General features: G+C 38.3%; 2 protein-coding genes across 2 annotated transcripts in view; both read right to left on the bottom strand.

The window, feature by feature from the left end:
* Positions 1 to 17,136, bottom strand: part of TDRD12 (tudor domain containing 12) — a gene marked incomplete at both ends in the record, with an annotated part of 41,500 nt that extends 24,364 nt beyond the window's left edge. Inside the window, 14 exons of the mRNA XM_082005645.1 lie at positions 1,764 to 1,917; positions 2,599 to 2,784; positions 3,175 to 3,279; positions 4,430 to 4,490; positions 4,821 to 4,879; positions 6,400 to 6,476; positions 7,110 to 7,308; positions 8,367 to 8,452; positions 9,915 to 9,970; positions 11,356 to 11,475; positions 13,085 to 13,221; positions 13,548 to 13,709; positions 14,930 to 14,988; positions 16,566 to 17,136. Of these exons, the coding sequence (XP_081861771.1) occupies positions 1,764 to 1,917; positions 2,599 to 2,784; positions 3,175 to 3,279; positions 4,430 to 4,490; positions 4,821 to 4,879; positions 6,400 to 6,476; positions 7,110 to 7,308; positions 8,367 to 8,452; positions 9,915 to 9,970; positions 11,356 to 11,475; positions 13,085 to 13,221; positions 13,548 to 13,709; positions 14,930 to 14,988; positions 16,566 to 17,136 (2,032 nt within the window). The remainder of the gene's footprint in view (positions 1 to 1,763; positions 1,918 to 2,598; positions 2,785 to 3,174; positions 3,280 to 4,429; positions 4,491 to 4,820; positions 4,880 to 6,399; positions 6,477 to 7,109; positions 7,309 to 8,366; positions 8,453 to 9,914; positions 9,971 to 11,355; positions 11,476 to 13,084; positions 13,222 to 13,547; positions 13,710 to 14,929; positions 14,989 to 16,565) is intronic.
* Positions 17,137 to 20,013: 2,877 nt separating this feature from the next.
* On the bottom strand, positions 20,014 to 23,775 carry NUDT19 (nudix hydrolase 19). The gene is made up of 3 exons (XM_082005553.1): positions 23,072 to 23,775; positions 21,342 to 21,549; positions 20,014 to 20,264 (listed from the first exon to the last, which is right to left on the bottom strand). The coding sequence occupies exons 1-3, from the start codon at positions 23,765 to 23,767 to the stop codon at positions 20,038 to 20,040; spliced, it is 1,131 nt and encodes a 376-aa protein (XP_081861679.1). The 5' UTR covers positions 23,768 to 23,775; the 3' UTR covers positions 20,014 to 20,037.
* Positions 23,776 to 24,963: the final 1,188 nt, after the last annotated feature.

Raw genomic sequence — 24,963 nt, 5'->3', positions numbered from 1 at the left:
AAGCAGGATGCCATCTCATTTTCTGGTAAGGTAATGGAAGTAGAGACAAAAACTTCAGAACAGATAGACAGTAGGTACAAGGGCCACCTTTAGAAAAGTTCAGTTTTACAAATGGAATAAAGCACGCATTGTAGCTTAGATACCTACGCACATATGTGTGTGCATATGTATGTATATAAAAATACAAACACACCAATTTTAATCTGTGCAAATATAGCAACAGTTATACTAATAGAAGATCTGAATTCATCCACCAGGCTCTTCAACTTGAAGAACTGATGTAAGAATACAATCTGATGAAAGTTTTGCACAGTCCTTCATAGTTTTACCCGTATTTCTTCGTTTCTTGGCAGAGAGCGCTGCTTTAAAAAATGCAGCTATCAATTAAGGCTTAACAAAAAGACCAAACAAGAATAATAAAATTAAGTGTTTTAAGTAAATACATGTAAATAGGGCAAGTCTCCCAACAGCTCTTTTACTACTTCTATGCTTCCTCTTCTCTATGGAATATCCTCTGCATACTACTGAAATTATATGCACAAATTACTTAGAATTTATTGCAATAAACAAGTTGGAAACCACCATTAAAAAAAATTACTTCCAACTAAATTTTAAAGTTGGGCATTTATGCAACTTCATCTGCAGAGAACTATTACCTCCTTTATAATCCTTCACTTTTCCAATATTCTTTTTAAAGGTAGAGAAGAAATGTTAGGTGTATATAAGCAGTAAAGCAGCATCAAACGTGTCCCCCAAATATTTGTCAATTAAAAAAATAAAAACCATGTACTTGAAATGTTTATGTATTTGTTAAAAATACTTTTTAAGAACATACACATCTGCATTACTGTGGTGGGATGACTGTGTCTACCAGCTAAAAGGCACACAGATGCTTGCTCACTCCCCCTGCCCCCAGCAGGACAGGGGAGAGAACAGGAACTGTCAGTGAGAACACTCATGGGTCAAGAAAAAGCCAGTGTAATAAGTGAAGGAGGGAAGCGATGCAGAGGCAACCACTGGCAACATCCCACAAGCAGACAGATGCCCAGCCACTCATCAGATCATCCCCACCCCTCAAGTTTTTATTGCTGAGCACAACATTATACACTATATGTATATCATACACTGTATTATACACTATCACTTTGGTCAGTTTGGGTCAGCTGTCCAGGCTGTGTCCCCTCCCCGCTTCTTGCTCACCCCTGGTCTACTCACTGGGTGGTAGACTAGGAAAAAGAGAATTCTCGATGCCATGTAAGTGATGTTCAGCAAGAGCCAAAACGCTGGCGTGTTATCCACACTGTTCCAGTTACAAATCCAAAACATACCACCATACAGACTATAAAGAGAATTAACTCCATCCCTGGCAGACCCAGTACCTCTGTCCAGCAGAGAACGCTCATGTATCAAAAAAAGCTATTATAAACGCTGGTTCTAAATCGAGAAACTCCACAATTAATCCTAATTCAGCATGATCTTCAGTAAATCCCTACCACTAATTTGGCTTAAAAATAATTGTTATGGAACTTACAAAAAAGATGCTGAACATGTAGATATTCGAACAACGTTAACACCATTTACTGTTAAATGGCACTATTGAAGCTGCATGTCTCACTGCAGAGTTGCAGCATTAAAGAAACAGAATTACCACTATACACAACAAAAAACTTCAGAAATATAAATTTCATCTTTCACAATTTCCTGCAATTAAGGCAGCCCACATTGTTTTCAAGCATAATTAAGAAGATAGAAAGTATTCTTACATCCTCGGATTTTCACACTTCTAGCTTCTTCTTTGTTCTGCCCAAGAATTATCAACATTGGATGAAGCTGTCTGGAACATTTCTCGTATGTTTTCAGTAGCTCAAAAACAAGTTGTGCCTTCTTCCACCCAGGACATAAAATAAGTGCTAGCGGCTACATACACATATACAAAATTTTACACCGTCGTATTAGACAAGAGTTCAGAAGCTTAAGACTTGAACTACTTCAGCACTTAGGAAAAAACCAAAATCTGCTACACAGGCCTTTATGTACTTAAAAACTGAAGCTTTTAGTACTGTATCACATCCTAAATGCAGATGTTACAGATCCAAGGAACCATACACCAGGTTATCTGGAGACAAAAAAGGAAGCATGCAGCAACATATAGTAAAAAGTAAAAAAACTTAACAGAAGCAGAAGGATCTTGTCTTACTTGGTTGTAACTAGGCAATTTTCAGAGGTCCCTTAGAACCTCAATAATTCTATGCTTTTGTGATTTAATACAAGTTAGAAAATCAATTACAGTATTTAAAACAGCTAATACAAATTTTAATGACTACATGCTATCCCCTTAAAAATAAAGCTTCATCAAGTATCACAGTGATATGACATGCACCACTGGTTAGATATTACTTGATATGTAAGTTACAGACTCCCACATTCACACAGTCCACCTCTGTAAGCCTCTAAGCAGAGATATAAACTGGCAAGCAGCATGAAGACACACTAATAATCACATTAAATGTATACATTCTCAACATCCACTGACTTTTGGATCATTATTCTACATCTGCACTTCAGAACAAAAAACTGTTACCACTAACATATACATACCCCATTCCTGTTTGGCAAGGCTTTGTAGCAACTTCCTGACTGCAAAAATGTAAGGACTGGTGGAATATATAAGAAAGGATCGTTTCCCTGATAAGAGATGACAACTACATCACATCCTCGAGCTACTGGCGGCCAACAGTAAGATTCTGTGAAGTTAGGGCCTAAAATTTTTTTCCGAGTAAGTTCCTACAGAGAGACATATTAAGAGTTACACAAGAAAACTGTGTACTTAAACACTAACAAAACAAGACAAAAAGACAACACTGAGCAATTTAAAAGCTTTTGACCCACTACATAATAAATGTCCTTAACGCACAATATGAAAGAGTTCTTCTGGGCTGAGGAGTTAAATTGTTATATTAAAATTCAAATCCCATGACTTGCGGCAGTGGTTGATATAAAAGAATAAGTGTGTACAATTCTTACAGCATCCCTCTGAAGCTTCATTTATTCAACCATGTGAACAACCTCCTAGAGAATCAAAATTAGGTATTACTATAGTATTTAATATCTGAAGTTGGGGTATGATACTAGCCTTAAGAAGATATTCAGTGTGATGTATTACATTAGCATTACCTTTCTCAGATCATCAAAAAGTGGTGCTGTTTCCAGATTGGATGATGGCTCAATTTTGTTGCTAAGAAAGATGAAGTTTCTTTCTTCATTAAGGTTTTGAAAACTCTGAAACGGTATGACAAATAGATGACAATAGCGATACTTAACAAAAGGGTTTTAGCTTACATACAACTCAAAGGCATTTATTGTATTTAAAAAGTGGTATGTTGATGAAAAATAGCCAAAGAACCCACAAATACATTTTAGATATGACTCATACATACTGGTAAGTTACACAGACCAGTGGCGAGAGAAATATTTATTAGTAGTATTTCTTAAGACAATCTTGATAAGTTTTTCTTTAACACAACTGTCTTAAACCACTCAAGAGAATGCACTACACGTTCTGTGTACAGCTAGCACTCAGGTATAAAAAAAAAAGTCAAAATACAGTTAAAAACAACTAGTAAAATTTACTGTGGTGGGTTGGCCTCGGCTCACAGCCAAGCACCCACACAGCCACTTGCTCACTCACTCTCCCCTTCCAGATGCGTGGGGGAGAAAAACAGGGAGAATGAGCAAGAAGATTCACGGGTCAAAACAGAGACAGGGTTGTTACTGAACAGTTACTGATGCAGGCAAATCAGACTTAACTTTAGGTTAACTTAATTTGTTGCCAATTAATATATATTTGAGTACTGCTCTGGTTTTTGGGAAACAAAAACAAACAAACAAACATTTACACACTTCAGAGAAAAATCTTTCCATCCCCATTCCCAAGTTCAACTTCACTCCAAACTCCTCTCCTCTTATAATCAATGCAGGTTGCACTCAGTCCCACCAGAGGCAACGAGCAGCACAAGGCAGGGACTGCGGTTAGAACACAGCAGTTTCTATCCATTGCTCCTTGCCTCTCACTTCTTTCCTCTGCTCCAGCATGAGTCCTCTACAGACTGCAGTCCCTTCAGGTACACCTGCTCCAGCATGGAGCACCTCCTGCTCCTCTGACCTCGGCATTGCCTCTGTTTCTCACTTTTTTTTTTGTTCCCTCCCCTGCTTTTTTTGCCATTTCTTAAATATATTTTTACAGAGGAACCACCAACTTGGTTAGCTCAGTTTTGGCCTGCAGTGGGTCTTGTTGTCAATGCAGCTGGAATCAGCCCCTGACCTCCTTCCACAAAGACAAGCCCTGCAGCCCCCACACTACCAAAACCTTCTACATATACACAATACATTTGCACAAGAGAAGTTAAATGAAAGTTAATGTCTGAAATACCTGTTGGTCATCTTCAATTATGTGTGTCTTTAGAGGATCAGAATTTAAGAACTGCTGAAGCCTGAGAAACATTGAAATATTAAATCCAGCATAAATACAAAACTAAAATGTAATTTAAAAATACAAAAGCAACTTAACATGTTTAGTGTGCCGGAAAAAAAAAAAATATATCTTTGTTGTCAAGCTACTGTTTAGAAAGAGCTGCTATTTTTATTGTAGTCTGGATAAGTATCAGCAGCTTCAAATTCCCTTCTTCCCCAAAATCATGTGTGTGCATCTTCTCTTACCCTCTCCACTTTTAACTGCCTAAGAATAATAACTGGAAACATACTACAGCTCCTACTCACCTGATTACATAACCATTTAAAACATTTAACATGCTGCACCATACCTGTCTGTGTGAACTGTTGCGTTCTCCTTGCAAGACAAACCTGAAATTGCTTTGACAATCTATCAAGAAAAGATGAACACATTTTTAGCACAAAAATACTGTTTGAGCAGCATATTAGAAAAATTACTTATTTAGTCTATTGAGTTGAAAGTGGTTTTATCACCTAACTCTAGGATTCTCCAAATATTTTGGAGATTTTTTGTACAAATTGTAAGTTTGAGTAAGGCAACAATTTTGATGCAATAAACTTCAGAAAAACTAACTTGTTTCAGAACAGTATTTTCTTTACTAAGAATCAAGTGTATGACAAGAATACCGCCCACTAAAAAGAAAAATTAGTTCATGGTCACCTCTCAAGCTGCAGTTGTAACCTACAGTTGTACAGGGACTTGAGCTAGCATGAACACATACTAATTAGTTTTTAAGCGTTTTCATTTTTAAAACAAAATTAAGAAAAAAAATCACAGATAGCCTGCACACCACAGACAGGAGAAAAAACAAGAACAGGGTACCCAGCTGCATGCTTACAAAGGCAGCGCACATGAGCTTAAAGTGAAAAAACGAAAAAACACTGCAAATCCTCTAGGGAGTAACCAGTAGCAGATACTGGATGCAGAGTTACCCCAAAGACGTCTGGTTACAAACAGGGAATTTCTAGCATTCATCATTAGTCACCAGCAATCAACAGCCATGACTTGGTCAAAGACCTGCATCATTTAAGTGGCCGGTAAAGGTAATTCAGCTGTTTGCAGAAGGGTATAAAGGTAATCCTGCTCAGCTTTAGTAACAATCCACACTACTACTATCATCATTATTCTTTCAAAAATATTTTTAACAAGCTATTACAGTTTCAATTCCGGAGTGGTTGTCATCCTTCAACTGTCAGCAGAGCTAAAAATAACTTCCATAAAACTCCTTTTTTTCCCCTGACCTGACAGAAGTAGTAGTTCCATTGCTATCACAGGAGCAAATTGCTCCTTTAAAGCATCTAGCAGAAAAGGACATGGAACAGCACACAGACTCTTGAAAAGTGCCAAGACTGGATACACTCAACGGTGATTATTTTCCTGGAATCTATTGGTTCATTTTCCTTCCCTCCCATGGATGTTGTAATAGTTCCAAATGTGCAATTCACACAACTGAACACTCAGTAAGCACTGACATTTTGAAAATGTTTCTGAAAAGAACAAGCAAAAAACCCCCCTAAAATAGCAAGAAACCAGACTAGACATTTAAAGTATTAGATGACTCTACAAATAAGAAGGGACTCCAATGAATGCTAAGCATAGTACAGCATAAGGACTATTTTGTTTCCAGCGATCATCTTCATAAAACTATAGCAAAGGCGTGCAAAAAGAGGCACAACCTTTTCAAGGACTACTACTTTTTTTTTTTAAATTTCTGCAATTTAAAGAAAGAAACTGAAGTAGAATATTCCTTAAGTATATCAAGAATTAGTGCAGTCCCCCAGATCTGTTAAATAGAAAACCAAGCTAGATGACTACCGTATTCCTAATCTGTCCTACATACATTTAATTTCATTCATCTTTGACAACTTAATATAAAATATAATACTCACAGACACAGTACTTTCATTTAGATCTCTGCTTGACCTTTGGTATGTCTCTTCAAGAAAGGAACTGGAAATAGCAAGACCTAGAAAGATTATGTAAAAAATGCAGAAACACATTTCTGATTATCTGACCAGATAAAAGGGCAGTATTTCTATGTACAGTGGGTTGCAACTGACTTTAGTTGCTTGCATCATTTCCTAACTGCGAAAACAACAACCAAAAATAACTATCTTTACACAAAGATAACTACGCAGATGAACTGAGTGAACAAGGAGAATGGGAAATTGCATACTTCTCAAAAGTAAGACAGACTCGAATCACTATAAATGGGACAACTCATGGCAAACATTAGTTTTAAAATTACCTCTGTTCAAGTAAATCCCTCCAAACTCAAACAGTAATGCATCACTGATGCCACAAGTAATTTCCATGATATCTAATGCTATTATGCATTATCAACAAATGTCCATGTAACTCATCTTCAGCCTTCGTCTTACAAAGGAAGTACAAATAGTACAAAAAGTTTTACAGTGTTCCTGCATCTGATGATTTGATTGGTGTTTGTAAAGTCTGATACATAAGCATCGCTTGTTAGGATACCATTTGATCCAACTGTTGGATTTGAACCGAGACAGTAGGTTCATGTTCAATATACTCGGTTAAAGACACATGATGGATTGCATGTATGATTGTTTCCAACACACATGGTTCCCACCTGTTTCAAGATTTCTTGATACCTTCTCCTGAAACAGCACTGGATTGAAAGCAACCGCAGGATTAACAATTTTCATTGGAAGAGACTCAACATTTGATGATGTTTGGTTCTCCTGATAGTCTGCAGAACTCCCTGTATTCTCTTTAGCTTCCTCAAAACGAGCAAAATTCTTTGAAACAAGATCATCATTAACACATACCTAAAAAAAAAAATCTTTACTGACAAGTATCAACATGCAATCATCACCACATACTTGTTTAGAATTTATTTGAAGCTTTAAATGACAGCAGTAAGACATACACAGTATCAGTGAATGCTTTCCGAAGAATGTTAACTCCAGAATAGGAAAGTCAGTCATATATTCCTGTATGTTCTCTAAACGGGTGCTAATTAGTTGTCAGTTCCATGCTTCTGCCTAAAATTCTGTACTCAATTAACTTTTTCTACAAGCCCTAAAAATTTTTAAAAATCTGTCAATAAGTCAAGCTGGTTTATTTCTTTTTGATTCAGCATGCAAAATCCGGCAGAAAAGAAAGTAATATTAAACCTAAAACTTCCTAAACTCCATTGGCTCAGAGACCAGTGACACTACTGCCAAATGGGATTCTGAACTCAGAGAAGATATTCAAATTCATACGTACCTTCAAAGTTATTGTCTATGACAAAGACCAGCTTTAGTAAAACACTCCAAGTAGAAGCAGTATTCAAATAAATTCATTTGTATCCACCATACAGCTGCTTAAGGTCTGACAGTAGCTACAGCAGAGACTTAGCACAAGTTATGTATTTTGGCAAGTGGAACTAGTTGTTTGTTTTCCGCCCCCCCCCCCCGCCCCGGTTTGAGGACTCAGTCTTACACAAAAGCAAGTGCGAACTTCTATTTATTTTTACAATACTATGCAACTGCCTTACTGAAACAGCTTTAATGATACCATAAAAAGGTATGAGAGTGCACTAAATAATTCATATAGTTGTCCATTTGAAGTACTTGCTAGACTTCACTTGCTTATCAATACCTTCCAAAAAGAGGTTCACAAAGAAAAATGGTATTTCTGCTTCTTGGAATTCCTCCAGAAGTTTACAAGCAACAGAAATATAAAACAAAACCTCTAATAAGCTAATGATTTAGCTTCTGCTGTATCCGACAAATTACAAAACTCACTTGCAAGTAATGCTTTTCAGTCTTAAACTAATTGCAAAGCTCTAACTTACATAGCAAAGCACATGAACAGGTTTGTACATATAAAATTATCTTACCTTTTCATCTTTTATTGTCACATACAGAAAAACATCAAATGTGTTATCTTCTACAGCACATAACTTGGCTTTCATTTGGGTAGTTGCTACATGTAGTAATAAACACAAAAACAAGTAAAAAGATTAAACCTTTACCAAATTGTCAGTATTTTTCCACTTGTACTTTCCGAGATAAACAAGAACAAAAATCACAATTAGATGTATAATCTATTTCTTTAGAGAAGCTAGTACAAATGTAATAACTTCTAAATGAAACTAGAAAGTAACAAGGCAATAAAAACTTAAGTTACAAAAGTGAAGTTGTCCATAGTCTTTGAAGGACGACCAAGAGCCAAAACAGAGTAATGACCTCTCAACACAAACTAGTCTTAGTTCTACAACAAAAGACAGTTTATATTTTAGCCTCTGACAACCTGTAGCACAAATAGACATTTTCCAAACTTGACATTCACTTTTATTGAAAGAAGTTGTATTTGCATATTTGTATAGCTTGGTTAGGCTCTTCATTTAAGCAAATTTAGCTGATAAAAGTCCATTAGTAAATTCTGAAGCACTTCTACATACACTAATGATATGCTAGCAATTAAAACAAAGTATGTATTGCTACTATGGTACAGCCTGGGAATATCTGTGAAATTAAATTCAACATTATTATTGCTCCCTACTAACCTTTACTTTGCACAGCAATACTCAGACTGGGGAGTGGGAAAGTAAACCATGAGAAGTGCTATGTTGCACTCATGAGAAGTGCTATGTTGCACTTAATGTGTGAAACTATCAGCCTAAAGACTCTTTATTGCTTCCATAAACTCATCCTCTCCTCCCCAAATACCTTTTAGGTGGAGTTTGTTATACTTGTGACTAACCAGGTACTTTTTCAGGTAGAAGCATGTAAGCAGGAAGATTAGAAAAATCTCAGTAAAGAGCTGCTTTTCTAGTAATACCAATAACTGCCTCATACCAAGATAGAAGGCTTGATAGGAGAAAGACTGGATGACCTAATGAAATACCAAACATGGGAAAGGACAAGAGCAATCTGAAGAAAAAGCAGTTCTAACTGCCCAATCTATTTGTTAACAACTATAATAAAGATACTCATCTTCCGAGCTGGTGCTTACATCCTTGTCAAAAAACAACTGTGAGAGTGTAAGCTCCTAAACCAGAGCTTGCCATCTCTGTACAAAACTACAGAAACACAGCTCTGATGCTGATTCAGAGATTTTAGCTAAACACACAGAAAAGCTCTGCTGTTCAAAAAAAAAAAGTTACATGAGTGCTACCTTATGTAGCCTGTCCAAGAACCAGATACCATCTAGTCAACTACCAAAATTTATGCAGCATGCAAACCCACACTACTGATGCAGCTCCACAAATATTTTTGCCTTAGTCTATACAAAAAACCTTATGGAGCTCCTTCCTCTTTATTTTTAATGTACAACATTCTTAAATATACTCAAATACATAAACACAAGTACTACATTTCTCTAACAGTTTATTCTTCCCAAAATAGAAGTGCCAATTACAATTTTGGCAGGATGTTTTATTTACCTTTGAGAAGGTTTTGAAAATACCGAGTAGCAGCACTATCCCATCTTTTGGCTGGTCTAGGAAAATAAACACAACCAGTTATTCCACATCATCAAAATTACATAGTAATTTCTGAAAAAACTTCAGATGCACATGAAGAAATTATTTCAAGCCACGCTAAATCGTAAGTAGTGCACCAACTAGACACCTTAGCACATTCTTAATATTAAGATTCTAACTTCAGTCTTGACAATATTGTTTCAGCTCATCAATAAAGTGAACTGATAAAAAATTACTGGATATTGCTTTGTCAATGTATAAGGGCTTATATCCAACATAAAATATGATGGTTAGAAATGAAACAGAGTAACAAAAAAAAAGGAAAGAATCCATTTGTGGAATATATTAAATAGGTATTGAGCAATTTCGAACAAGCACTTACACTGAAGTGCCAAAGACTGAAAAGTCTGTAGCAGAAAATCAAGTTCACTCTTTACCATCTTCTGCAACTTTAAGTAAAAAATAAAAAACGAATCAAATGAAAAGCACTGTAAACAAAATATGACAATCCGCTACTTTTTTGATAATTCACAATGATGGTCCACTCAAGACGAATGTTATTCCTATCCACACCATGCTAATATTTGTTCTGTCAGAATACTGGAAGTCAAATACTAATTTCTTCTTCCAAACAGGAGTATAAAAAACCCCCCAAAACTGCTTGACCACATGTTGTTTTGAATATTCTTTAATGACAGAAACCAAAGTAGCCTTCCTGCTGTGGATCTAATGATCTAATGATGTCCCTCTCAAGTTGGTAGGATCTTTGACAATAGCATCCGGGAACTCAAGGATACAAAAGCATTTTTCTTCACTACCAGACCCCAGTGAAAACCTTACTCAAGTCCTTCAAAACTGCAGTGAGAAAGCTGACATGAATATAAGGAAAGCACTACAGGAAGCCAAAATATGTCAAGAAAAAAAGACAGAATGGGGAAAAACAGAGCTACCTATAAACAGCTATAGAACTTCAGTTCAGAGAAGCATGTAACTACCACCAAAAAAAAAAAAAAAAGAGCATCAGGAGTAAGAGGAGCTACCTTTAAGAAACAGCACATAGGGACAGATTAGTAATGAAGTTCATGTGCTAAGAATCAAGAAACACAGCTCTGGGATGATAGACAAAGTACAAGAACAGCTCGAAACTTGTTTAAGCTTCCAAAGGTTTTAAAGTAAATATCAAAAGATTCAAGCAGGTGAATAATAAACCCCAAATGATCCCGGAAGAATCATTAAGGAAGCAGTTCTATTTAAGAACTGCTCCTCTGAAACAGGAACAATTTTCCAAATATGATTTCCTATGTTCTTCTTGAAACATAATCTCTTCTAAAAAAACCTTCTGCAACAAAACATCACACTTAAGAAATTTATGAATAAAATACATTTATTAAACTCTACTTACACTATTTTTGCAGTATCTTCACAAAAGTCAACACGCAATGTCACTGGCTTTGTGCGATACAGTCTACACTTTTTTGCTCTATATGGGATCTGCATAAACACTTCCATTGCAACTCGAATGCTTAAAAACAAAGCAGAAATAACCTCGTGTTACAGAGCAGATTTTATTCTCCAGAAATCATTGGTCTCATACACACCCTTCCGTTACCCTGTATCTGACAACACAATTGTTGCAGTCATTTGGCTCCCACTGTGAAACATCGTGGAACAATCGTTTTATTTCTCCCTCTGGGAGAGGTGCTACCAGGAGCAATGAGTGAACTGATTTGCTCTGGATATGAATACACTTCCTGTTTACTTGAAATCTTTCTGATCCTTCACCACTGCAGTTTGAAGTCTTTTCACGATATTTAGCCCTCATACTACCACATACACCACTTGGAACTGCATATTCCATTTTTCAGTTATTACTTCTGTGGGAGAAAATAGGTATGATTAACATCAGCAAGAAGGAAGTCTAATAAATACACTAATTTGCATTTCTACTCATTTTCCTAGAAAGAATTTAGTCTTACATAAAGCTGGACAGCGCTCTGAGCAACCTGATCTAGTTAAAAAAGTCCTTGCTCAATGCAGGGGGTTTGGACTAGATGACCTATAAAGGTCCTTTCCAACCCAAACTACTTTACAATTCTATGATTCTATCACTAGAGTGATAATCTTATCCTTTACACTTGGTTTGATTGGAGACTTCTAATAATCAGCAAGACACCGTATATAGCAAGCTTTTAAGATCCATATATTGATCACTTCTGTTCAAATTTTTATTTTACAATGAAAAAGCAGTAAATCATGCATTCAATTCTAGTTGAACATAATTTTAAACTCAGGGCACTGTCAAGTTGTTTTCCAATACAGCAACATTCAATTTAAAGACATTACTTAAGATTTATTTTTAAATATTTTAAATAGGCTTTCTTAATTTTGTGGAATACTACAAAATAACATTTGATAAAGCTTCTTGTACTCAGAGTTGCATGTTTTATTAAAGAAATTTATTTTTAAATCTAGCTAAGCACTGGAACAGTTATTTTTTAAAACACACTTTGCAAGATTTTAGAAACAGGAGATTTCATAGTGGTTTTATTAGAAACTGGGAACCTGTGAAAACTCACCTTTTTTGTACCATGCTAAGACAGACTGTCAGCTCTTAGTAAAGTAAACAAGCTAGTAAACTGCAGTGGGAAAAAACCCTGCACATTTGTGTCTAGATGTCAAAAGCTGGTTCAGCAAGTGAAACCTTGCTTCCATATATGCTTTTTGAATGCTCTTCACTGGTTATAATTTTCTAATTTTTTCAGTATATTATTACTTAATAAGGGAGGAAAGTATATATAACTAATGTTAACTGGCAATCATACATTTTAGTCATAACAAGCTGCCATTATTTCATTTTCAAATCTTTAAAGATGCTTTCTGTTTTAGGTTTTGGTTTTTTAAAAATTCACAAAACAAAGACTGGTTTGCACCCACACTTGCAAGGGCCTATCATATGGCTAGCAGTTTCCCAACCCACACCTCAATTAAATCAAAGCCTTGCCACTATCAATCTAAATAAATATCAATAGTATTTGTACGTATTAACTAACAAATACACTTCAATGACAAAATAAAATGACCGCTCAACACAAACGAGTCTTAGTTCTACAACTAAAAAAAAAATCACTTACTCCTTTGATTTAACAAAAATGTATTTGGCATAATCCACAAGAAAACATTCTGTTTGATAATGATCTGTACAGTACATGATTGATTTAATAACTGCTCTACACCAGCATTTGAGTTCCTCACTGAAAACCACACAAATCTGAAAAAGAACAAACAAGACAGCGGGTTCCTATAAATGGAACAAATTACACTCAAAAATTTTTTTAAAAGAATACAGTATTTATTATACCACCCTTAATATTCTTTTTAAAATGCAAGCCTTGCAGCTTATGTAACTATGAAATTTACAGATAAGAAGATATAACCCATATAACAGATAAGAAGTTGTAAGCCATATAGATGCCATTATCTACTTTTCTACATAGCAATATCAAAAAAAGATCAATGTGCATCTTGGATACTTCACCCCCAAACCACTGGAAATAACCGATTCTTTGTATCTACACAGCATATCAGTGAATTTACCTGGCCTTCTTCTACCATTAGTGGTTTTACTTCATCCACATCTTTATAAGATTTGTCATAGAACTTATTCATTTCAGCATTCAGGTTTTTATACTCTATTTCATCAACTGTGTAAGGCCCACATCCTTTCATAGTAACCCAAAAGCAACCTGGATCTTCGATCTGGGTCAAAGTGTAGACAACAATAACAAATACTATCAGCTTCTGTTAAAATGATAGGCTGTTTTTAAGAACATCTGAGCAGCAAATGTAACAATAAAAGTTAAAATCTTTAGTGACACACCTTAAGAATTATGGTGACTGATACTTAACATACAGAACATTAACAAGCAAAACATCTTTCAACTTCAGACCATTAGTTCATTAAATGACTTCTCAGCTTGCAAGTTTCTTTAGCGCTGCAATTAATGGCATGCATAGTCTAAAAGGTAATAGCATTACCTAAAGAGTTGAAGAAACCAAACAGTGGATAAAGTGCGAAAACATAAAGCTTTTTACTTTTGTATCGTCTTCAGGAAGTGTGTATAAAAAACCCAAAACAAATCCCACCAATGGGCTTTTCTTCATGCTCAGAGAGTCTCCAAGACACTCAGTTTCTTTAAAACGGGATCATAGATTTCTGCTCAGCCTTTGTAAACCTTCGTATCACAGTCATTCAGCTCATCTGGGTCCCCAGTTGTTGTGGGTTAATGCCCATAGGCAGCTAAACACCTTGCAGCTGCTCCCTCACTCCCAGGCAGTGGGATGATTGAAGGAATTGGAAGGGTAAAAGTCAGAAAACTTTTTATAGTGAGTTGATATAAAAACCAGCTGAATAGGTAAAGCAAGAGCTGCACACACAAACAAAGCAAAATAAGGAATGCATTCACTGGTTCCCATTGGCAGGCAGATTTCAGCCATTTCCAAGAAAACGGGGCTTCATCACATGTAACACTGGCTTGGAAAGACAAATTCAATAACCACAGATAGCCCCTTTTCTCCTCCTTCCCTGCAGTTTTTATTGCTGAGCATGACATCATACGGTATGGAATATTCTTTTGATCAGCTGGGGTCAGCTGTCCTGGCTGTATTCTGGGAAAATGATTTTTCCATTATCTCTTGTGGGATTCAATAGAATCTAGTACTATACTGCACTCTACTTATGATTATGTTGCACATCTCCCATTTTAGATTTTAGCTGCATCCCTACTGATGTCTTTTGAGATGAAACCAACATAAACACTTAAAAGAAATGACAAAACATATAAAATCCATATTGACCCCACACGTGTAAGAAATTGCTGCTGAATGGAAATACAGGGGCATCATCTTATTTGTAAATCTGACTTCCAGAGAGTTGCATTGAATTAAGTGAACTGCATTCCTTTAAACTTTAAAACCACCAGCATACCGCTAATAGCAAGACTTCCATGTTTCTCAGCTACAGTCTTCCTTAACACTGCTGTAAAAGAACAACAAATGTTTGATTAACCATTTTTAAAGCCGTCATTTGTTTTGAAGCATATTTAAAAAGCATACACCTAAAGCAAACCTATAGACTTTTGCTACTTGTCTCAGGAGTATTAGTCTAGGCACCCGATTTACACATATCTAAGGGTTCAAACCAGTCTTCTTAATGAAGCACCATGTTAAAGCTTACTTCAGATGTGCCATCCAGATTTATTTACATTCAACCACATCAATTTTTAATACACCAAAACATACCTGCTATCCTCAACCTACTTAGAGTACATAGCTCCTTATCCTACATTCAAAGGCCAACAGAAACAGGCTGATTGAAGACAAGGGCTGCTACAGTCTATCTACATGGCCAAATGGACAAGGAACACCAGAGGGAACTGCTCACATCATTTAAAAAAACCCCAAAACTAACACACAAGAAAAGTCCCAAACTTAGCAAATAATTTTAACACAACAGTTTTTTTACCGGTATGTCACATTACATTCATCTGCAATGGTACACATCATACTTAGGAATTACAACGGAATAATAAAGTACCTACAGACTGAAGTAATTTGCATTTCCTTTTGGCACAAACCAGCACATCACAAGATCATCACTGCAATGTCTAGCTTACCACTTAAAAGAATTCACACTAGAAGCAGGTGCCTAATAAAATGCTTTGGAAAAGGCAAGACATTGGCCTTCCACTTCTAAAACTAGCATTGAACAAGCCAGCACTAAATAAGAAGCAATGCAGCTACACCGTGGTCATAACTAGCAACATGCTTTGCTAAGAGATGGTACGAATTATTCCCAGTTTGACTTTAAAATGAAACAGCTGAAACTATTTTAGAAGCTTTACCTGATATCATACAACACAAGCATACCATTCAGGTTACACATAAGTCTCTAACACTGCCCTATAACATACTATAAAATGAGATGTTGCCTTAGCCACTTCAAAAATACACATTTTTATTTCAGGAATAACATATGAGAGGCATAAACAATCTCTCCTAATCTCTCAGTTTGAGAAGTGTAAAACCAATAAACGATCTATCAAAGTATCAAGGATAAAGCACACCCATGTAAAAGAAATACATTAGGAGAGCTGCCCTAATAACAACATACCCACTTTGTTATTAAGAACTAAATGAGAACGCAAACATTTGCTCAAATCCCACATCCAATGCTAAGGGTATTTACCTTGTAAAGATGCAAGGGGTCACTAAAGCCCTCACTCCCAACTACTCCATTGAGAAGGACATAACAAGAGAAGGTAAAAAGATGCCTCTCCAGCAACACAAGACCGACACAAACACTCCTAGAAAAACCAACCAACTCGCTATCCCTACCTCTCTCCCTCTAGTCACTCTTACTCCATTTAAGAAACCCACCGCTAACAGACACAGTACAAGGAAAAAAGAGCAGAGTAGGTGAAAAACTTCTAAAAACCTGTGCTTTTTGCTTTACCGCACCCCACCTCCTTCGTATCCTACCATAGTTTCACGCTGTTCCTCCTAACCTAAGCCACCTACATCACCACAGCCAGGAGCACCCAAACGCAGCCCTACCTCTTTTTCGATGCTTCCAGAAACAGGCAGCCCTCCCGCCTCCGAAGCCACGCCCAGTGCGCAAGCGCAGTTCCGCCCAGTGCGCATGCGTACGCAGGCCGCAGGCTCCCGTGAGGCGATGCGCGCGCTCGCAGCTCCGCCTCGTGTTGCCTGCGCGTGCCGCGCGGCGGGGTGAGGCGAGGAAGCGCGAGGTTAGGGCACTGTAATGGCGCTTTGTCGGCTCCTTAAGTGTATTGTTGTGGCAGGTGAGCCTGAAGGGAGAGTCTTGCCTTTCTGCTGTTTCTGCCCCGGGCGTGGAGGAGCAAGGCTCGCCGCGCAGCACTGGCGGCGCCTCAGGCGGAGGAGGGAAGGGGCCGGGCAAGGAGCGCGGTGGAGCTGCTGGAAGGCAGCGGCCTGGAGTTGCTCCTGTGGCGGTGTCTCCCCGACGCAGGGTCGCATCCCGCACCGTGAGGTGGTATCGGCCAGGGCTCCTGCGGCACGGGTTTATTCCAGAGGCCGCAAAGTCGGAAGTGGAGCGTATTGTTGAAAGGTGTGCAAGGTTAGGCAGGTGGGGAGAAAGAGCACCTGCCATTTCTCTATCAGTGTTCAGTCACGCTAGTTAAACTTACACATACCCGCAACAGAAAACAGCTATTGTAAATGTCCCATAGCATTTAGGCTTTAAAGAAAATGTTACTTCACTCTAGTATCTCAAGTTCTGTGATAGAGCAGCCACTTTTTAATTTTTTAATTCATCCTGTGTATACTACTCTTTCCATGCAGACTTTAAAAACAAAAAGTGTTCCAGGCCTGATTTAGTTTTGTGCAAGGCTGCACAGACAAGGAGCCAGCCTAAGAGAAGGGCATGAAACATGCAGCTGGGAAATAAGGCCCACCTCTTTGGACAGAAGCCCATACTTAAGAGTGGCTCGGTATTTTGAAATTACAGCTTTAATCATCACTACTTTTAACTTCATATTAAAAGGTATTTACTGTATGTTTATTCAAAACCAGTTATTTAGCAATGTATCGTTACTTTCTGTGTAAAATAGTGTATTTTTGTTACTTTTTTTGTTTTGTTACTTCTTGTCCTTTGGCCTTCAAGCTCCCTCTACTGGACCATTTTGCTTTTTTGGGTGGAGAAAAAAAAAAGTTACAGGAGACAATCGAAGATGGAAATGCAGACTGTTCACCTAAGATGCGGATTTAGTATTGAGTTGACTCTTTCTGACACACAGCAAAACTGATATTAGAATTAAAGGCATAATGTACAGCAACATGCAGGTGTGTAAAAACTTCTGTAAGAATAACCTGTGTCTAGGTTGCTGAATCATTTATTTCCTAGAAATATTTCCTCCTAATAGTTACCTTCTACCATGAAAGTAAACTGGTAGAACAACCATAAGGTACAGAACAATTAAAAAATCATCAAGGAAGCTCTCAGGCAACTATGAAAGACTATATTGCAAAATCAAAGCTGTTGCAGATTACATAATTTCTTTATTTTTTGTATTTTTTTTTACATATATGTGGTTTTTTTGTATATTTGAATTCATGACCTCGGTGAATATGGACCGGATGAAGAGTAAAGTGAAGACCTTGAATTTTAGGAGAGTGAACTTTCAGTTGTTTAAGAAACTTGTGGATGGGAGCCCCTGGGAAACTGCCCTCAGTGATAAAGGAGCAGAAGAGAGCTGGCAGCTCTTCAAGGATGTTTTTCTTAAAGTACAGAAGTTCTCAATTCCCCTGTGTAAGAAATCGGGCAAGGAAAGCAGGAGACCAGCATAGCTGACCAGCTTCTGGTCAAACTAAAATGCAAGAAATAAATGCATAGGCACTGGAAGCAGGAATATGTATCCATAGGGGAGAATATGGGGATGCTGCCGTATCCTGCTCAGATGACTGACTTTGCCCATTATAAAGAAATAACTGAATCATTTTGAAGCCAAGATACTTGTTACTATAGACACCACAACTATGATCATAAGCACGTCTTTACCTCATGTCTTCCTAGTACTAGTGGCCAGTGTTAATCTCAAAAAGCTAAAAATCATGTAACACAGCAATACAAGGTACTTTTGCTTCCTCTATTCCACATTTTCTTAATTTTGCTGTTGTCTTCATGGGTTAGCCAGAATATTCTGAAGGAGATACTATATTGCATAATAAACCATATACATAATATCTGCTTCATATGATCTGTGTTTAGTAGAGGTGTACAAATTTCAACAAGGTCTGTAAAACCAAGAACAGTCGGAGCATGTTCAGAGAGAAGAGAAGGACACTTTTTTCAATCCAAATGAATGCTACAAATCAATTCAATTTAATTAAAATATTGCATAAGGTTTTAATTGAAATACAGAACAAAAGCTGAAACAAAAGCTTTCTGAACAGCTTTACTGGCTAATCTCAAGTCATCAGTCATTCTTCTTCCAGATAAAGAATAACTTGAATCACTGCTTCATTTACTCCATTTAAAAAGACTTCATTTACTCCATAAAAAAGAAAACCAACCAACCAAAAATCCAAAACAAAAAAGCAAGCAGCAATCCTTCCTCTGTTCTTAAGTTCTTAAATCTGAGATAAATTTGGTAAAGTAGTTGAGAAGCAAAATGTGGGATGTTGAAATATGGAAATAGATGTTTCCAAGGTAGTATATTATTCCCTGAAGTTGTTGGTATCTTTTTGGAGCTAAACAATTTATTTTTCTATTTTTTAAATTGCTAACAACTTGAAGATAAAAATTATCATGAGTAAAAAGAATGTTGGGAATGCACTCAATCTGATAGATGACTTTGTCTAAATCATCTCTACCTTTGAAAATTGTAAAGTTTTTAATAGATTACCATTAGCAGAAAAAATTTATGTATATAGAATATAAATATCAACTTCATAATAATTTTTTTAAAAAGTAAGTTTTAGCTAGTAAATCCATATATACACATATACACTGGTTTTCCCAAAAATGAAAGGGAGAATAGACTGATATGTGTCAGCAGATATAGAATGGGAGATTTCATTCATTCCTAGACACGTATTACAGTTGTCTAATGGATAACTTTGGGAGGCATAGTAAAAGAATTCTTCAACTCAAAACATACTTGTTCTAAACATAATACATACTTAAATTTTCAGTGAGAAAAGGACCTGTGTGACCAAACAGACCAGTGTTGCAGCACATTCTGCAATTAGTAAGTAGAATAAGGTGGTAATGGCTCAGTATAATTACCATCAAATCATATTTAAGTTAATTATTGATTAAGTTGATGATTATGTTGAATTTTCAGTAGCCTCTAAGCATTGTAACTGGTACAACTGTGCTGTTTCAAACACTCAAAGAATTGGGTACACATAAATCTCAAACCACACACACAAAATTCTTTGGCAGGACAAAGGAATATTTTCCTGACTATTTGGCAATGGTTAGAAAGGACCAAAACCACAGTGAATGTGTATGTAATTAAAAATATTCTAGCTTTAAACCAAATGGGTATTATAATCTGCTATTGTAATCTGAACAGTCAGAGTTCATCATCAGTGGATTCATATGTTTATATTTTGCTTGAATATTAACATAGACAGCAAGATTGTTGATGTTTTTTATTACTATTCTATGAAATACACTACCCTCTTTCATGATATCTTCAACCTTCTTATCTGTTGACATGATTATTTTCTCTTCTCCTGTATAATCTGGATCTTCTGGATATAACTCATCTCCTGGGGGCAGGAAAAAAGTTTTAGTTATAAATTGCCTACCTTACTTTTCAGCATTTTGATTGAGAAACACTAGCAATTTTTTAATATTTATCAGGACATGAAACTCAGTGGGAATGTATTTCACAATACAGAAGTAAATTGCCTCTGAACATATTCAGATTTAAAGATAGAGCTATAAATTTGTGAAGTATGTCAGTGATGTACATTTGAGTCAGTGTACATTTGAGGTGTTGATTTGAATGTTTCAGTGTTCCCAATAACACTAATAGGCTATAATCACAGCTGGTCGATATGAGTTTATATAATTGGTGAACAAGACAAATTCCAAGCGTATAAAGATAGGCTATGGTAGGACTAAGAATAGAAACTGTTCCTTTCTTCTGTTCTGTTGAAAAAAACAGTGCTTTGCCATATAAATGCATGTTACTCTTGTACAACAGGGCTAATATACCACAAGTACAGAAATTCTAGAGGTCAATAGTCACAAAAAAAGACAGGTGAAAGCATAACTAAAAGCAAACTAAAAAAGCAGAAAATAATAAATACATTCAGGCAAAAAAGTACATGATTATGAAATGAGAGAGACTCAAGTAGGAGAAAGGACAGGAGGGAAATTAATTCATGTATCTTTGTAGGTCACTGCCCTGTCGCTACAATTGCGAAGGTTGATACTGCAGCAATGCTTGATCCACTTGCCTTTACAAAGATGGGTAACTGAAGTAAATGAGAATTCCCACTGAAAAGGACTATATAGGAGGTGTTCTAATACATCCTTCAGATAAAAAAAGTTGAAATGCTGGAATTTCGTAATAAACATATTAATGACAACCATATGAGACAAGGATTATGAATAAGCACAGAAATAACTCCGCTGTCTCTCCGACTCAGTAGCATGTCTCTGACAGTAGCCATTATCAACTATTTCAAAGAAGGGAGTCAAACAGTAGAAAAAGTGTGCAGTAACTTGACTTAAAAGAATATTTTCCTTGCAGTTATAATGGGTTTGCCATGTAGCTTGAGTATGTATTAATTCCCAAGCTTTTTAATATGTAAAAGACCCTTCATTGGTTTTCTTACCTGGCAATAGCTGAATGTAGCCATCTGAGGCAGTTAACAGCACAGGCATCCAACGTTCACATCCCTCTAGAGCTCGATCCAAGCTGAACTGGTGTAATTCATGGAGTGAACAGAAGTTGCACAGCCTACACAACTCGTAGAACTGAGGTGGAGCAAACCATATTTCTTGAGATTTGAAGCGTTCAATGGCTTCTGGAGGTGATGACCACTAAGATGAAAACAAGCAGATAGAAAGTATCAGTAACTTTAAAAGCCATTATCAATGAAGTCTTTACAGAAAAACAGCTTGCCACAGTCCATGTTTTCTGAACACAATAAAAACCATGTATAAACTATACCAAAATAACAACAACAACAACAAAAAGAAAAATGTAATAAAAGCCATCTATAAAAATTACTTTTTCCTATAAAAATAAGTTTTTATTCTACACATAGGTAGGCCAAGTTTGGAAACTGAAATTGAGACTGGTTTTAGGGACCTGGCTAAAAGTCTACTGAAACCTATAGAAAACCTTAAACTGAATGTAAAGTCAGTTTAGAGGTTGCTACTGATGCTTCAAGGATTAAAAATACCTCTAAACATATGCTTCTTGTAGAAACTGCTTCAGAGCATGAACACTCAGCTATTCATGCTTAAACACTGCGTTGTTCTGCATGTTTAAACAATAGTTTAAATAGTAACCTTCATTTCATCACAGATGGTGAATTTAATAATATAATTGTGTGCATAAACATTTGCAGTAGATTTATGCAGTTACTAACAAAATTATAACAAACATGAACTCTTTTAAAGATAAGATCTCAGATACATTTAAATTTCTGTAGCAATACCTGTTCAAAAAATAAATGCATCAGTAATACCAAAATCGTGAGGTAAACTTTTACAGAACTGTCTGGTTCCTCATTGACTTCTAACTTACTTTCAAACTTTTCAAATGTAAAGACCCTAATATGCCTGACCCTGAGCTGTTCTTACGAAGTTTCTTTATGAAGTTTTTTATTCTTTTACCCCCTCCAATTGAAAAAAGAAGGTAATAAAATCAATACAGCTCCAAAAAAGCTTTTGATAATACAATATTTCAACAAGCTTGTATGTTACTTAAAATACTCCAAGTAACCACAAAAGACAGAAATTATTAGTAGATCTTGCAGCCATGGAACACTTTGAACGTGCCACATGGATCTCTCCAAACATACTGAACATTAAGGGTATAATGGCAACGCTCCAATGAAAACTGCACGAAAGAATGTATAAAAAGTGATTACTTGTCATCCACCTTCGAAAGATACGGTAATTCAGGGTGAAAGTGATCTGACGTGTCACACATCCTATGCCATAAAACTTCATGTAAAAAGACCTTCAAGAAACACCCTCTTCTGCCAGCAGTTACAGCTGCAGGATGGATTAAAGAGGGCCGTGGCCGTTACGGATTGGAAGGATAGATGTACAGGGAAGGGGATTACCATGAAGATGAAAACTCCCCCTTTCTCACGTCTGAAGGGAGCGTTATCAGGACGGCTGCAGAGCCGGACCTTTGTCCGACTATTTAATCTGTGCAGGGAACAGGGCAGGGGCTGGGCGGCGAAGAGGCGGGCAGCTCGCGGCAGCAGGGTCCCTCCCGCTCATTGCCGGCGGGACGCTCGCACAGCCGGACCGTGCCGAGGAGCGCGGTGAAGCCCAGGCGCCGCCTCCTGCGCCAGCCCTGCGGCGGGGCTGCAGCCCCTCTTACCAGGAAGGCTGTCACCTCTCGGTCGTCCTGGGAGGTGTGGGGCGGCCGCTTCTCCAGGCAGCACAGGTAGAAAGCCGTGTCGTAGCGCCGGCCGCCGCGGCCAGCCCTCCCCACAGGGGTCAGCCAGTTGCTCCACTCCTGCAGCGCCCAAATGTTGGGGACGCAGCCCAGGTGCCGGCACAGCTGCAGGAAGCACGCCGGATTCTCCTGCACCCGGCGCCGCCACTCGCTCAGCTCTGCGGCGGGGGGCAAGCGCTCCGCTGGCAGCGGAGGGGCCGGACCCGCCGCCGGCCCGCGCCCGGGCGTCAGCAGCAGGATTCCCGCCTCCTCGAAAGTTTCCCTGATAGCGCAGATGCGGAAGGCGACTTCCCCCGGCAGCGGCGAGCCCAGCCGCTCCCGGTCGGTAGCGAAGAGTGGCGCCCGGCTGCTGCCGAGCGGTGGCGGCTTCACGAGGCCCAGCCCGCACTGAGGCGAGGCGGGCAGCAGCCCCAGCCAGTCAGCGGAGAAGTCCGCCGCCTCCACCAGGCCCCCCGGGAAGACGTGGGCGCTGGGCATGAAGCCGCTGCGGGAGCTCCGCTGCAGCAGCAGCAGCTCATAGTCAAAAGGGCCAAGTGGGGAGCGCGGCAGCGTCGCCGGCGTGCCCGCCGCCAGCAGCAGCGTCGCTGCTTCCCGCCAGTGGCGCAGCCGCGAGTTCATCTTGAGAGGCGGAGGAGGCCGCGGCCGCGGTCACGCTGCGGGGCCGCCCGGGCGCCACCGCCGCCTGGGCCCCTGGAGGAGCCACTGCAGCCGTAGGCAGCGGGCGGGAAAGCCCGGCCGGCCTCGGCCGTGGCGGCGGCTGGCGTGCTCCTCTGCCGAGTGAACGCTTGGCCTTCCCAGAGACGTGGTGGGATGGAGGCCTGTCAGAAACCTCAGTGCCGGTCAGCCTTAGGCTGGTAAGTAGTGTCCTCAAAGTGCAAAAGCTTAAGCAAATACCGAGGGTTCACAGGCACAAAGCGAATGGCTGAGACTAGGCAATGGCTTTCAATTTACTTGAAAATTATGGAGTAGTTTGCACTTCCTGAGGTTTCATAGCACTGAGTGGATCTACAGCGTGACAAGGTGCAAGTGTTGAATGGCTACCTTGGACCCCAGAGTCTTCCTGAGTGGTGCCGAAAGGGCAGTAGTTACAGCCCTAGGAATCGGCATAGGGTCAGGAACCAAGGACTCCCAGTTAGTAATAGTAATACTGCTGCTGACCTGACAGCTGGCCTCAGAGAAATCTTATCTCAATTCCACATCAAGGCATGTTGATAAAAATAATTTTATGCCTTTAATTAAACATGTCATGCTCGAAGTTGTTTGAATTTGTTCTTGTAGACTTCAAAGGGGAGGAGTGTGCAGAATTTTAATCCATTTTTATTACAGAGGTATTCTGTTCTGAGGCTTGTAAGTACCTTGTTTCCTGAAAAAAAAGATATATTCAGGCAAGGTAGCAAAACCTTGAAAAAGTCCTTTGAACAGACATTTCACTTTAGGAAGCTTTTTATTTTATGTTGTTTGATTTTTTTTTTTTTTAATTCCTCCATTTATTCATAGATTTCTTTTCTTTTAAATTTGTAAGGAGTTTAAGCAGCAGAAAGCTGATGACACAAGTTGATAAATGTTGCAAGAATATTATTTGCATGTAATATGGAGAGTCCTCCTATTCGTAATTCTTCTCTTGCTAGGTAGATGGGTATTTCCTACCCACATACGTGCACATGCCTCTGACATCATCTCAATTTATTTTCTGTTTGAGCATGTACTTAATGCCTGTGAGATGTGGCTCACCGTAACTGGCAGTTAAACCAGTGGGATGCCACAGTATGTCAATTGACAAAACCAAAAATTGAGTCAAGGTCTACACAGTCACA

The sequence above is a fragment of the Phaethon aethereus genome (genome assembly GCF_964289735.1).
Source record: "Phaethon aethereus genome assembly, chromosome: 13".
NCBI classification, from domain to species: domain Eukaryota; kingdom Metazoa; phylum Chordata; class Aves; order Phaethontiformes; family Phaethontidae; genus Phaethon; species Phaethon aethereus.
The sequence above is the reverse complement of the archived record's forward strand: the minus strand, read 5'-3'. Positions and strand labels throughout refer to the sequence as shown.

What these genes read in the sequence shown, in the direction of transcription:
- NUDT19 (XM_082005553.1), bottom strand. Translation starts at nt 23,767, where the DNA reads ATGAACTCGCGGCTGCGCCACTGGCGGGAAGCAGCGACGCTGCTGCTG. An exon ending in GAGAGGTGACAGCCTTCCTG is followed by an intron (nt 21,550 to 23,071) that starts GTAAGAGGGGCT and finishes TTTTCATCTTAG; the next exon opens with TGGTCATCACCTCCAGAAGC. An exon ending in CTACATTCAGCTATTGCCAG is followed by an intron (nt 20,265 to 21,341) that starts GTAAGAAAACCA and finishes TCCTGCCCCCAG; the next exon opens with GAGATGAGTTATATCCAGAA.